Source organism: Vicugna pacos, chromosome 16 (genome assembly GCF_048564905.1).
Source record: "Vicugna pacos chromosome 16, VicPac4, whole genome shotgun sequence".
In the NCBI taxonomy this organism is placed as follows: Eukaryota; Metazoa; Chordata; class Mammalia; order Artiodactyla; family Camelidae; genus Vicugna; species Vicugna pacos.
Window position 1 is genome coordinate 46,998,187 of NC_133002.1, and position 15,040 is coordinate 47,013,226.

Sequence of the window (15,040 nt, forward strand, 5' to 3'; positions counted from 1 at the left end):
CTTAACAGGCACTGAAGAGAGAATGGGTAGATACAGTACTGTAATTAGATTATTCTGAAGACCATTTGGGACATTTATAATTCACAACATCTCTTGGCAGAGTTAGGATATTGATCTTTCTCAGGTATCATGGTACAGCCTGATCTATTTCAATGGCACTAGACTGATATGGTTCTAACAGTAGCCTATGTAATTGGTTGTTGCCTTTTACTTTTAATTGATGTGTTTGTATTTTGTATTTTACATACTGGTATTTAGATATAGGGAGTATGAGTCTGAAGATACAACAGTCTGATACCCAAACTGTGCTTTTAATTCACTTTTAGAGGTTAGGGAAATAGGAGATGTGGTTTATGAGCTGGGAGAATTATGAAATTAAAATTTTAATTATCTTGACTGGAAGTAATGAGAATCTAGATAAATGGGAATTAAGCAAAAGAATGTGAGCTACATCTTCAGTATACTTGTTAATGAGGTTAGTGTCTCTAAAAATATTCAGTTTCTTCACACACAAACCCTAAGTTGTATTAAGTACATATTTTTTCACGAAAATTCTGTTTTTAAGCACCTTGGGTGGTGGTTGTTTTTTTTTTTCCAGCTGCTTGTGAATTTTCTGAGGACATAACAAATACTGAACATCATCGATCCAGTAACAAAGATTTGACCACCACTGAGAAGCATGAAACTGAGAAGCATCCAGAAAAGTATCAGGGTGTTTCTGTTTCAAACTTGCATGTGGAGCCATGTGGCACAGATACTCATGCCAGCTCATTACAGCATGAGAACAGCAGTTTATTACTCACTAAGGACAGAATGAATGTAGAAAAGGCTGAATTCTGTAATAAAAGCAAACAGCCTGTCTTAGCAAGGAGCCAACAGAGCAGATGGGCTGAAAGTAAGGACACATGTAATGATAGGCAGACTCCCAGCACAGAGAAAAAGGTGGTTCTGAATGCCGATCGCTTATATGGGAGCGAAGAACTGAATAAGCAGAAACCTGCATGCTCTGACAGTCCTAGAGGTTCCCAAGATGTTCCTTGGATAACACTGAATAGTAGCATACAGAAAGTGAATGAGTGGTTTTCCAGAAGCGACGAAATGTTGCCTTCTGATGACTCACATGAAGTGGGGCCTGAATCAAATACTGAAGTAGCTGGTGCAGTGGAAGTTCCAAATGAAGTAGATGGCTATTCAGGCTCTTCAGAGAAAATAGACTTAATGGCCAGTGATCCTCATGGTGCTTTAAAATGTGAAAATGAAAAAGTCCACGCCAAACCAGTAGGGAGTAACATTGAAGATAAAATATTTGGGAAAACCTATCGGAGGAAGGCAAGCCTCCCTAACTTGACCCACAGAGCTGAAGATCTAATTCTAGGAGCATCTGTTCTAGAGCCTCAGATAACACAAGAGCGCCCCTTCACAAATAAACTAAAGCGTAAAAGGAGAACTCTACCAGGTCTTCATCCTGAGGATTTTATCAAGAAAGTCGATTTGGCCGTTGTTCAAAAGTCTCCTGAAAAGGTAATTGAGCGAACAGACCAAACAGAGCAGAATGGTCATGGGATGAATATTACTAGTAATGGTCATGAGAATGAAACAAACGACGATTATGTTCAGAAAGAGAAAAATGCTAACCCAACAGAATCATTGGGAAAAGAATCTGCTTTCAAAACTAAGGCTGAACCTATAAGCAGCAGTATAAGCAATATGGAACTAGAATTGAATACCCATAGTTCAAAAGCACCTAAGAATAGGCCGAGGAGGAAGTCCTCTACCAGGCAGATTCATGCACTTGAACTAATAGTCAGTAGAAACCCAAGCCCACCTAATCACACTGAACTACAGATTGAGAGTTGTTCCAGCAGTGAAGAGATGAAGGAAAAACATTCTGACCAAATGCCAGTCAGGCACCGCAAAAAGCTTCAGCTCACAGGAGATAAAGAACCTACGACTGGAACCAAGAAGAGTAACAAGCCACATCAACAAATAAATAAAAGACTTGTCGGTAACACTTTTCCAGAACTAAATTTAACAAACACACCTGGTTTTTTTACTAAGTGTTCAAGTTCTAATAAACTTCAAGAGTTTGCCAATCCTAGCCTTCAAAGAGAAGAGAACCCAGGAGCAATTCAAGTATCGAACAGTACCAAAGACCCCAAAGTTCTGATATTAAGTGGAGGGAGAGGTTTACAAATTGAAAGATCTGTAGAGAATACCAGTATTTCCTTGGTACCTGAAACTGATTATGACACTCAGGACAGTGTCTCATTACTGGAAGCTGACACCCTAGGGAAGGCAAAAACAGCACCAAATCAATGTGTGAGTCTCTGTGCAGCAACTGAAAACCCCAAGGAACTTATCCATAGTTGTTCTAAAGATACTAGAAATGGCACAGCAGGCTTTAAGGATCCATTGGGATGTGATGTTAATCACACTCAGGAGGCAAGCATGGAAGTGGAAGAGAGTGAACTTGATACACAGTATTTGCAGAATACGTTCAAGGTTTCAAAGCGTCAGACATTTGCTCTGTTTTCAAATCCAGGAGATTCAGAAAAGGAATGTGCAACGATCTATGCCCACTCTGGGCCCTTAAGGGAACAAAGTCCAAAAATCACTCTTGAATGTGGACAAAAAGAAGAAAATCAGAGAAAGAGCAAGTCTGAAATCAAGCATATGCAGGCAGTTCATACAACTTTGAACTTTCCTGTGGTTGGTCAAAAAGATAAGCCGAGTGATTATGCCAAATATAGCCCAAAAGGAATATCTAGGCTTTGTTGGCCATCACAGCTCAGAGGCAATGAATCTGAGTTCATTATTGCAAATAAACATGGGATTTTACAAAACCCATATCTTATAACATCACTTTCTCCTAACAGGTCATCTGTTAAAACTATGTGTAAGAAAAACCCGTCCGAGGAAAAGCTTGAGAAATGTGTCATATCACCTAAAAGAGTGATGGGAAACGAGAGCACCATTCAAAGTATAGTGAGTGCAATGAGCCAAAATAACATTAGAGAAAGCACTTTTAAAGAAGTCAGCTCAAGCAGTGTCAATGAAGTAGGTTCCAGTACTAATGAAGTAGGTTCTAGTATTAATGAAGTAGGTTCCAGTGGCGAAAACATTCAAGCAGAACTAGGTAGAAACATGGGACCTAAATTAAATGCTATGCTCAGATTAGGTCTTTTGCAACCTGAAGTCTGTAAGCAAAGTCTTCCTGTAAGTAGTTGTAAACAACCTGAAATAAAAAGGCAAGGAGAAAATGAAGGCATCTTTCAGGCTGTTAATACCGACTTCTCTCCATGTCTAATTTCAGATAACCTAGAACAACCTATGGGAAGCAGTCATGCTTCTCAGGTTTGTTCTGAGACACCTGATGACCTGTTATATGATGACGAAATAAAGGAAAATACCAGCTTTGCTGAAAGTGACATTAAGGAAAGATCTGCTGTTTTTAGCAAAAGTGTCCAAAAAGAATTCAGAAGGAGCCCTAGCCCTTTAGTGCATACGCATTTGGCTCAGGGTCACCAAAGAGGGGCTAGGAAATTAGAGTCCTCAGAAGAGAATGTGTCTAGTGAGGATGAAGAGCTTCCATGCTTCCAACACTTACTGTTTGGTAAAGTAACCAATACACCTTCTCAATCTGCCAGACATAACACTATTGCCACAGAAAGTCTATCTAAGGAAACAGAGGAGAACCTAGTATCATTGAAGACTAGCTTAAACGACTGCAGCGACCAGGTAACATCTGCAAAGGCGTCCCAGGAACGTCACCTTAGTGAGGATGCGAGATGTTCTAGTAGCCTATTTTCTTCACAGTGCAGTGTATTGGAAGACTTGACTGTTAATACAAACAGCCAGGATCCTTTCTTGATGTTTGACCCTCCTTCCAAACAAGTTGAGCATCAGTCTGAAAACCAGGAAGTTCTGAGTGACAAGGAGCTGGTTTCAGATGATGACGAAAGGGAAGCTAGCCTGGAAGAGGATTACTGCCAAGAAGAGCAGAGTGTGGATTCAGACTTAGGTATTGGATCCAGGTTTTTGTGTTTAGCCCCGTCTGTTTTATAGAAATGAGCTAAATGTTTATGCCTTTGGGGGAGCACATTTTACGAATTTCCAAGTGCAATGAAAGTAACAGCTTCTTAAACTTTAAACCTGTTCCTCCCAAGGTGTTTTTCCTTAAAAGTCCTTCACCTAGCCAGAACATCTTCTCTATTTGAATAAGATTTAATGCCCTAATTATTGGTGGACTTGCTTCTGGTTTCCATTCTTGTGATTTCCAAGAGGAAATCCGGGTGTCCCAAAACAAAGAGTGTAATCATTTTGTGTGATGTGAAAGTGAGGTCTGTCCTGCCAATAGGAAGAAACAGGAGCTACAAGTTAGAGTATTGGCTGTCTGTCTTTACACCTGAATCTCTATTTTTATTATCACTTAAGGTGAAGCAGCATCCGGGTATGCAAGTGAAACAAGCTTCTCTGAAGATTGTTCAGGGCTGTCTTCTCAGAGCGGTATCTTAACCACTCAGGTAAAAAGCATGTGTGGATGTGTGTGTGGTGTTCTCTGCATTCAGTAGTATGCATCCCTCATTCTTACATTTGCTTAAATCATCCCTTAGAATTAATGGTATAACAGTTGTATGTGGGACCTTGTCTCCTCAAATTAGATTGTAAGTACCCAGGTGGAACACATGCCACCTTCTGTTTCATGCACACACACACATACGTACCAGCGTGCTCTCTGCAAAGCGCTAAATATTGAATTTAATGAATAAGCTAATCCTTCAAAACCCATTTGTTCTATAACAAAAACAGTCTAGAGCCTTCCACTGTTTTGTGGATTTTTTGTTTTGTTTTTTGTTTTTTCTCTTTTAATTGGCTAGTTACTTGTTCTTTACTGCCTATAAGTCATCTTTTTTCTTTCAAAAAGTACAGTTTTTTTACTTCCTGTACTTAGTGGTCAATATCCAGTATTTTGGTTACTTATGAGGGGATAACAGCTTTGTCGTATCTACGGCATTTGGTAACATGAGTATTTCAGTACTCCAGGCAGAATAGTCTGCTAGAAAAAGTATTCTCTATCACAACATCTAAAAATTAACATCATCTTCCTCACAGAACCTGGCTCTGTCTCCTAATTTTTATATTGCAGAAGTGGCACCAAGTTTTTCTAAGTTCTCATATTCAAAAATTCAGGCTCATCCCAGCTTATTTTTTCAGAACATGAGCACAGTGATTGCTGGTGGTGATACTGGTGAGAGTTCTGTGCCTGGCTGTGTTACTCTAGGCAGTTTACATATCACCTTGGAACTGTAATATGCACATTCTTAAAATGGAGATAATCTGGACCAGCAGTTTCTGATTCTGTCTTCCTTAGCCGTATTGTATAATATTGGACGTTCAATAAACTACCTTCTTGTTCTTTATATTTTTTATCTTATTCCCAGGGATATACGTCTATTTGTTCAAGATTCATTTTGTAAAGTGTTTTTAATCAAGCATCTACCCAAAACAGAGCCAAAAATCAGATTTCAGGGCTAACTTAAATCTAGAATAGTGCCGACAAGCAAAAGATTAAGGAAGGATTCCTCCCATTAAGGAGGGTCAGGTATTCCTCTTCGGTATACTACTGCATTAGCAGTATAAATAGAAGTAGTGAGGGATCATCTGTTCCTGCTGGGACATGTATTGTTGGCAGGGACTTTGGAAGGAGACATTCAAGCTGGACCTTGAAAGATGAGAAGAATTTTTCCAGGTGGAAAGAGAAGGGAGGCGGTAATCGAGGCAAAGGCACAGAGGCATGAAATGCCCAGGAAGCACAGAGTTGTCCCTTGTGACTGGAAAACAGGGCCTATGGGTGGTTTGGGAGAGAAATAAGAGAAGAGATCAGGCTGTGAAGGCTCTTTTGGATGCTGTGCTTAGGAATTTGGCATTTATCCTGAGGGCAATAATGAGTTATAATTGTACAGTATTCAGAAAGGGTCAACTTAGTATCTGAACAGTGGTATACTACTAAGATCCTATGGAAAAAGAGACATGATGAACATGTCTTTTAGGGAACTTTAGCTGTATTAAAAGTAGAGATCAGAGTAGCATAGTGGCATTAGAAAAGAAAAGTAGGGCTAATTCAAGAAACATTGAATTGGTAACCAGTTCAATGGTTACCAAGTTTGAGTTTAGTCTCCCAAATGTATCTGGCCAATTGCCTACAGGGGAATTTGTCTAAGTTATAAAGTCATTGCTTTGGGAAAACCCAAAGGAAAGTTATCTAACTAGAATTCTCCCATTACTGTTTTTTTTTTTAATTTTTTTATTTTCTAACCTTTTTATGGCCACATAGAAGTTAGATGTGATGGTTGTGACAGTAGTGACTAAAACAGCTTCTGAAGCTTATCAGATGGATATCCATGTTTGGTTTCATTCCAGATTTACTGAGGCAGCCCCTTGGCTAGGGTTTGATCGGTGCTGGAACTACTCACAAGCACCACGTGGTGGCAATGGCGCTGTTGTGGATACTGGCAGCAGAGCAGTCTCAGCGTAGCAAAGGAAGCCTTTGTGGAGCAGGGAATACATTTTCTGGTTATAAAAAAAATAACTCCTGAAAACTGAGAACTCGGTGTAGCAGGAGAAAGTAGATGGCTTGTTTTTAGTAGAGGGCAAAGTCATTTCAAGGATCACAAGAAAAAGAAACAGGGTGAAACAATCTGTGTTTCCCTGGGGTTTGCTGGCAACCATGGATGCTCCTGAAAGTAATGAAGAAACGTATATTTTGGAGAGCTCCTTACTTAACAAATACTTTGCTTATCAAAAACCTTAGACTTAGCAGATTTCTTCTTCATATGGAGAGATAAACAGCAGGAGCCCCATAAGCAAGAGGAGCCCCTTACCTTGAATTGAAAAGAATAACTGGCCTTACGGACTTTCCAAGGGCTTTTTCTGTTGGATCCTTCCTCTAGCAGGTTCTTCTCTGTAACAGTGTCTAGGTACTCTGTCCCCATCCATCTAGAATGGCAGCACCTGGAGGGCTGTATCCCCATCGCCAGGACAGTGACTGGCACATAATAGATGGTCAACAAATAGTTGAACAAATAGAGAAATTAATGAAATAGCTCTTTGCTCTTTCTATTGGAAACTAAATGTTCAAAGAATCCCAGAAAAGGAAGAGACCTTACAAGCCAGAAATGAGACAAATCTCTTAGGAGTCCTACAATACCAAATTTTTGAAACACAGCCTGAGGGAAATGTCAGCAGAATCATGCTAAGTTTAAATATTAAAAGTGTTTAAGTATCTTAATTATTTTTTCACTCCCTAGCTTTAAAAGAAAACCAACTGCAAAAAGACATCACAATAAATCAAACCTCTTTGGGAGCGTTTGAGGAATTTCTTCTCCCCCTCCAACATCATTCTGAAATACTTTCGTGGGCATTAATTGCATTAATATAGTCAGATTAAAAGGTGTTCAGCCGGAACTCATAATGCCATATGAGGCGATTTTAGTTCCCATGAGAAAATTAATTGGTATGACATATTCTTGCTTTCTGACAAGTTTCTAAAAGAGTGCAACTTTCTCGGTGTCGTCTCCTGTCTCTGCAGCAGAGGGATACCATGCAAGATAACCTGATAAAGCTCCAGCAAGAAATGGCCGAACTGGAAGCTGTGTTGGAGCAGCATGGGAGCCAGCCTTCTCGCAGCTCCCCCTCCCTTGTAGCCGATTCTTGTGCCCCTGAAGACCTGCTAAATCCGGAACAAAACACATCAGAAAAAGGTTTGTAATATTGGCCAAACTCGTTATCTTAAGCAAAGTTCTACCCCTTCCTAAGCCTTTACCTCCTGAAAAGTGTGGACCCAGCTCCAAGACTTGATGATCTTTGCTCTGGGTGTATTTGCTGAGTCACTCCATGGGTAATCTTAGAGCCTGGGTCCTAGTCCCTGCTCACAACTAATTCACCTTCATAAGGACCAAGACAGTCATGAAGTGTCGTCGTCTGAGTATCCACAATGAAGAGATGCTATGGGGAGCGCACAGGAAGCAGTGTGTCACGGGAGAGACTGGAAATAGGTAACACCATCATTTTAAAAAGCTTAAAAAAAAAACCAGTCAGACATGTTTCTGATGATGCTGGTGTCAAATCACAAAGCTCTATTTAATGATGTGCTTTCTGGTTTATAGAGAGAAAGGTCCTGTACTTCAGGAACTGCACCTTGATCCACAGGAAGCCCAATTATGAGTAGAGACAGGTTTATAACAGCATTACAGTCATCAGCAAGGTCAGATGGACCTCTGAAAGGAGGTGTTTGGAGTCACCGGGCAGGTAGAGTTGTTCTGAGCTGACTCCCTATAAAAAGTGAGCACTGAGCTGAGGAATAACCTGGCATAAATAAAGTGAGATGATAATTTGAGTTTTCATTGGAAAAAGCCCTGTAAAGACAACACATCAGGCTGGCCTTTAAAATAGGGACAAAGGGGCTAGGTATAGCTCAGTGGTAGAGTGCATGCTTAGCATGTAAGAGGTCCTGGACTCAATCCCCAGTACCTCCATTTTAAAAATGTCTATATAAATACATAGGAGCAAATATGAGAGAGGGCTCTGGGCAGAGGCCTGTGTTCCAGAGAGGAGCTGTGCTTAGGAACTGGCAGGTGTGGTGAGCGCCTCCCAAAGTGTTCTTCACAGTAGTGTTAAATTTCTTTCTTCGTCGCTGCCTTCCCCAGTCCTACTGGGGACCAAAGGGCCTTCCTTTGAGTCTTTCTAGGAACTCAAGTCTCAATTATTCAGTAAAGTGGCCTTGGTCCCAGAGTGTGCCTTGCAGTGTTTTTATGTTCAGAGAAAAACAGTAGCTCATGCATAGAAGCTAGGAACTCTGTTGCTATGGCAGTGGTTCAAAATGTATTTCCTTAAATGCTTTCTTTGTAAGTCTATCTTCATTTAGTTCATCTACCGGATAATGAAGCCCAAAATCTTGTCCCCAGCACAATTTTCTTCTTTGGTGCTTTCACCATCTTCAGTCTAAAAACAGACTAGACTTTCAGTCTTAATGCACTAGATATAAAATGTTATTGTCTGGCTTTGAATATATGTGTACATCTACTATCTCTTTTTTGAGAGGGGAGTGTTTATTTTTTCCTGAAATCTGTACACAAAATGTTTCTCTGTGGCTTCTTTTTTTTCATAAATGCTATATTTTTATAACATTATTTTACTATGGATTTGAAAACCTCTTTGAAAATTTCTTCTGAATCTGTATAAAACATTTTGTTAAGAAAGAGCTTTTACTCCGTCCTTTGTAGTAAACTTATTCATTGGTCTACTTTCTCATGAAATAATAACATCCTCAGAATTCTGAGGTTGGTGGGTAAATGTTGAGAGAAGGGAGGAGAGGCTTTTGAGAGTGTCCTCATTTTAAAAAGTTCCCTCTCATTCCATAGAGAGTGTCTGCCATGACCACTTACATTTGCATAACTTGAATGTGTTGTTCAAATTGCTCAAATGTTACTTCTTAATGAGATCTCCCATACCCGTGATGTCTCTGACTTTTCCAGCCCCCGGTTTACCCTGTTATACTGTTAATTTTTTAATAGTCCTTATTAGCTTTTAACAGTATGTAATCTGTTTTGCATATTGTTTAGAGTTCCTCCTTATCAGAATGTAGGCTCCATATGGGCAGAAAACCCTTACACTTGTCCTGGAACATAGTAGGTGCTCAGTAAATATTTTATTTTTTTTTAAATAAATATTTTAATTTACATGATTAAAACTCTGAAACCCACTCCAGAGTTACTGAAAGAGTTCTGGAGTTTTATGGCTTTATTTCTAAAACATTTTGAGCATGAACTTAATGCCAGCTCAAGTTTTATGCTTTTTTCCCTTTTAAATTGGTGTAAGTCTTCCTGAAATTCAAGCAAACTTATTAATCCTGGAAAAAGGAGTTTTGTTTACCTTCAGCCATACTAAAGTAACTTATTTTTTAAGTAAATGTTTTATTTTTGAATGACTTCAGATTTACAGATAAGTAGCAATGGTGGTTCAGAGAGTTCCTACAGGAACTCTACCCTCTACTTAGTTTCAGTTTCCCCTAATGTTGTCATCTTACATTACCTGGTACTTTTGCCAGAACTAAGAAACGAACATTGGTACATTACTAGTAATGAGTGAAACTCTAGATTTAATCAGATTTCACCAGTTTTTATTTTTTAAGATTCAGTATTCTTAAAGATGATGAAAGCCCCTTTTCCAGGGTCTTTACGTCAAATGTTCTGCCCTCAGCCTAGATCTGCCCTCCTGTTTATCTAAGTAAGGGTCATTCCCAAGCCTGCATAATATTGTGCAAATGTGTATACTTAGCCGTTATAAATTATGTGTACCTCCGTCTGCAGGTAAAGCTATTTCATATCAGGCACTCTTTTTTTTTTCCTTCTCATGGATTACCTGTCATTCACAAAGCAGACATTAGCATTTGTAAGATCACAGTCCATTACAGCTGAAGTGATTTTCAGACACATCTGAGCTTTTCTGTCCCACAATATGTTGATTCCTGGAAGCTTATAGTTTATCATTTCTCAATATCTCTTTCCTCCCTCTTCAATGTCTTTTCCTTTGATTCTTCCCAATATTTTGCATGATGCTTATTAGCACATAATGGGCAATCAGTAAACTCATTAAGTATTTGGTCTGGCCCATATTCCATATCCATGAAGAATATAACATATTAAGATTTACAGATGAAGGAATGATTTCAGGGGGACTATGGTACTGTTCCAATACTTGGGCTCCAAATCCCTGCATTTATGAAACAAAGATTAAGGAAAAAGAAGAGCAGAAAAGTTTTTTCCCTGTGTATTTTAAGTACCATTGAGTTATTGAATCCTCTCAGGTTAGCTTTGTAGTTTGGGCCCCATTAAGTATTCAGGTGATGGAATGACTTATTAAGATCTGTCTTTGTATCTAAGGCCTTCCCCTCCCTGCCCTTTCACTTTTGTTTTTTTAACCCTTTCCAATGGTTAATTCTGTTTTGTGTGATTCCTTAGAGACACATTACCTTTTATCAATGATCACCCTATATTGGGGGTGTGGGGGTGATACCTATATTTAAAAACTTTACATACCACTTAAAAGAAAAACCTGCTGGTTCATAGTTAGACCCTTCTTCCTTTCAGCACCTTATGGTAGCTCCAGGCAGAGTTCTTGTGTTCCTAGAAACTCACAGGTTCAGAAAAGATGACTATAAAGGAAACTATAAATAATGTATTTGAGGATTAATTCAGGAAATCAATGATTCCCCCCCCAGGGTACCCAATGTCTTAAAAAATAGTTTAATTAATACAGCCCTTTGTTTATAATTTTTCTGCCTTGATTTATGGAGTTTGGCTTTTCTAATAAAATCTCAAAATAAATTACAGTTGTCAGTGACTTTGTAATGGATAGAAGATGTTTGTAATTTTTAAGTATTTGTTTTTACTTTTTAAATATTTCTGCCTTTAAGCTACTTCCTAGAAAGCAGTGGCACAATAACACATTTGGCAGAATTAATAAATAAAAAGGATGCACTAACTTGCCAGAACTTCGCCTTGGGTCTGTTCTGTGTTTTCTCTTTTCTTGTGCCATTTCATCATTAGTTCCACACATTACTTCCAGGTTCCTTATCAGTTGGTACCTTGGTTATTTTGTTTATATTGGTTTTTTGTTTGGTTTGGTTTTTAGTAATTGAAAATGTGAAGCAAAATGTCACCCGTTTTTCCTTTCTCATCTGACCCCTCCCCTCTTGCTTCTAGACACATGCAAAAGCTCAAACTCCCATCTGATATAGTCTTTGATGTAGGGGCAGTAGGGATGGAAAGGGGGATGTGCTTTGTGCTTTCCAGTACTTTCTCTTCTCTATTATCTGAGGGGATTTAAGTATAATTTTGTTTGCTGCAGAGATAAAAATTCATTTCCTATTCTTGTTTCCTTATCATTCAGGGCCAAATATATATATATATTTTTTTTTTCAGCCTTGTCTCAGCAGGGTATCTTTATTTGCCCAGTCTTAAAGAGTTCCTTTTATTGTCATTATTTTTTAGTCATTTAGTTCCATTTGGTGCTGTGTCACTTGTGTTAATAAAAATATATTTGTTTAAAAACCAACTTGATTGTCAGATTGCTACTTTTGAAAGAAAAAAAATTTGATAGTCTCACCTGAATTATCACCATCAGGACAAAGCAGTAAAGTAGATTTCTTTGTTTTCTCATTCCATTTAAAGCAGTATTAACTTCAGAGAAAAGTAGTGAATATCCTATAAGCCAGAATCCAGAAAGCCTTTCTGCTGACAAGTTTAAAGGATCTCTGGATAGTTCCACCAGTAAAAATGAAGAACCAGGAAGGGAAAGGTAAGAAATAATAAATGTCAAGTTTGGTAGCTAAGTAATGCCTGTACTTATATTAAACTCTTATTATTAATTCTTTTTCACTATACTTTCTCTAGTTTTCTGTACACAGATATTTCTTACCCCTCATTGCTCTAGGACACTTCTCTTGTTTAATTGCATATAAGCTTTTTGGACCTAAACAAGGCATGAGCTACATGAGAAATGCATCGTAGATCCCTTCTGAAAGTCAGAATAAAATAGAGAACTGAAATCTCAGCAGGCCTGGAGGCTGATGGTAGACTTTTCCAAGGCAGCCCTTGCCCTAATTGAAGTTTTTGCCTTCTGGGAAAGAGTTTAGCTATTGATTTACCCCAGGAAATATTCAAAATATCTTTCAGGAATGTCTGTTCACATTACTATTGATATAAGACTGTGTAGCACTTGTATTTTTAAAAACATTTTACCTACTTCCTCATTTGATCTTTATAACAACACAGCCAAAGTAAAAGGACAAGTTCTGGGCTACTATTCCAAGTTGATAGTTCAGAAAAGAGTCGCAGAACTGTTAAAAGTCACACATCTCACCACTCTAGGAAGGAAAAGAAATTCATATTTATCAAGTTCCTACCAAGTGTATGTATATTTTTGCTTATCTTTATGGGAATAGTGACAAGTCGATAATCTAATCACACATCTTTCCCAAGCCTGTTGAAGTGGACTGAGGATATATTTTTGAGGCTGGGATACTGGCCTGGTAGCTGTGACAGAGAATGAAAAGATCTAGACTCTGTAGGCACTAAACACATGTTTAGAGATAATGACCTCATTGCCATGCTGTAACCGATTGAGCTAACCACCCATTTTATATTCAAGCTAAATGTTTCTCTTCCTCTTTCCCCTCCCCAGTGTACCCTGTAGAGACTTCTGTGAAAGAACTGACATCGATTGAACTTCCCTCCCTCTACTAGGCTATTTGAGAACAATTCGGGTCTTGCTAACCCTTAATCCATGGAGCCTAGCTTTAGTGCCTGACTCAGTAAACACCCAATAATTGTTTGAATTAATTGTCTGGTCTCTGAGGTCCTTTAAATCTGTTGATAAGTATTTTATTCAGCAAAGTTTTAAACACCTAGAAGAGTAGAGGAATTACTTGCTGAGTACATATGCTCTGCTAACAGTATTTTATAGCTGGCTTTTGTTTTTAGAAAGACTTTGGACATTGCAAAGGCAAGAGGCAGAAATGATTCTATGCATTTTGCTAAAATTGGGTAGGAAGAACGAGCGTAGCGATGTCAAAATTAATCAACTTTCTATTTTTACTAGAGAGCTGATTCTCACACATTCATTTGGCATAGTGTACAGAATTTGAATGAGTGGCAGTGGATAATTTGGTGAAATTTGCTGACATGCTTTTAAACAGCTAGGAAATATACTGCCTTAGACCAGAGCTTAAGGGGAGATGTTGTACGTCAGCCCTGTCATGTTGGCAGACATCATGAATCCAGGCTCCTAGGCTGTCACTCGTGTTCTTTTTGGCTGGGCATTCCCGATCTCTCTGACAGTGGGCAGTTTCACTTATGCCTTAGCCTCCCAGGAAGTATCACTAGTCCTTTCACAAGCTGTGGTGATGGTTTTCTCCTTTCATCTGTATTTCTAGGTCTTCCCCTTCTAGATCCCAGTCGTCAGATAATAGGTGGTATACTCACAGCCACTCAAGGAGTCTTCAGAGCAGAAACTGCCAGTCTCAGAAGGAGCTCATTAAGGTTGTTGACGTGGAAGAGCAACAGCTGACTAAGTCTGAGGCCCAAGATTTAATGGAGCCGTCTTATATGCCAGGACAAGATCTAGGTAATATGTCATCTGCTCTGATGGAGAAAACACTTATTTTCCTCTGAATCTTACCTAAAGATATTCTGGTGAATCACCTTTCAGATGGTAGTAGTCTATCATGAACACATCTGTTATACTTAAACCCATTAGAAAAATAGCTTGAATGTTAATCCAAGTTGAAAATTATTACAGCTGTTAATCTCTTAATATTAGTTTAACTCTAACAGTTTTGAGGGTGGGAGGGTCTTGGTGCTTTCTAAATATTTTACTTCAACTATTAGATAAGAGTGCTAGGGCCCTAGGGTAAAGTTTTAGACTGTCCTTATTGAAAAATGAGTCAAATCTCTAAATTAAGTTCTTGTTTTATGAATTAATGAATATAAATCACTATTTTTTATGTCTTATAAATCACTGTAACTGAATGGTGTGTTTTATGGCTTGTAAATCAAAATTTTAATCTGTAAAGAAAATTTTAAATTAGTCCTCAAAAACACATTATCATAAAAGGTACTCTTTGGCATCTAAATGTGGTATTTGGCCATGTTCACTAGGGTCATTTTAGGAATCTCATTCTTTTTAGCTATGCTTGCTTGCTGATAGAGTGACATTTTCTGAAGTGTTTCAAGGATGGCCTATTTTTAATTTGGTAATGATATCTGATGGTTTATTAAGTGAAAAAGTTAATTGTATCATCGTGGATGAAGAAACAATAGAATATTTGTCTCATTTTCAACTGTTTTTTCTTTCTTGGAAAAGTACTGTATGTTCAATACCAGACAGTTGGAGAATATAAGGTAATAAAAAAGATATTTCAAACTACTTGTATTCTTGTCATTAGCAATAAAATATTGCTATATATCTTTAGTCAGTTTAC

The 15,040-nt window shown here is 38.4% G+C and overlaps 1 protein-coding gene across 4 annotated transcripts in view; it reads left to right on the top strand.

The window, feature by feature from the left end:
• Positions 1-15,040, top strand: part of BRCA1 (BRCA1 DNA repair associated) — a 53,177-nt gene that overhangs the window by 20,509 nt on the left and 17,628 nt on the right. For 2 of the 4 annotated variants that reach the window (XM_006199189.4, XM_031685505.2), the window contains exons 10-14: positions 599-4,021; positions 4,435-4,523; positions 7,589-7,760; positions 12,231-12,357; positions 13,994-14,184. In XM_006199189.4, the coding sequence (XP_006199251.2) occupies positions 599-4,021; positions 4,435-4,523; positions 7,589-7,760; positions 12,231-12,357; positions 13,994-14,184 (4,002 nt within the window). Of the gene's footprint in view, positions 1-598; positions 4,022-4,434; positions 4,524-7,588; positions 7,761-7,945; positions 8,055-12,230; positions 12,358-13,993; positions 14,185-15,040 lie in introns of those variants that run through there. The other 2 variants (XM_072939265.1, XM_072939266.1) reach the window with 2 other exon arrangements.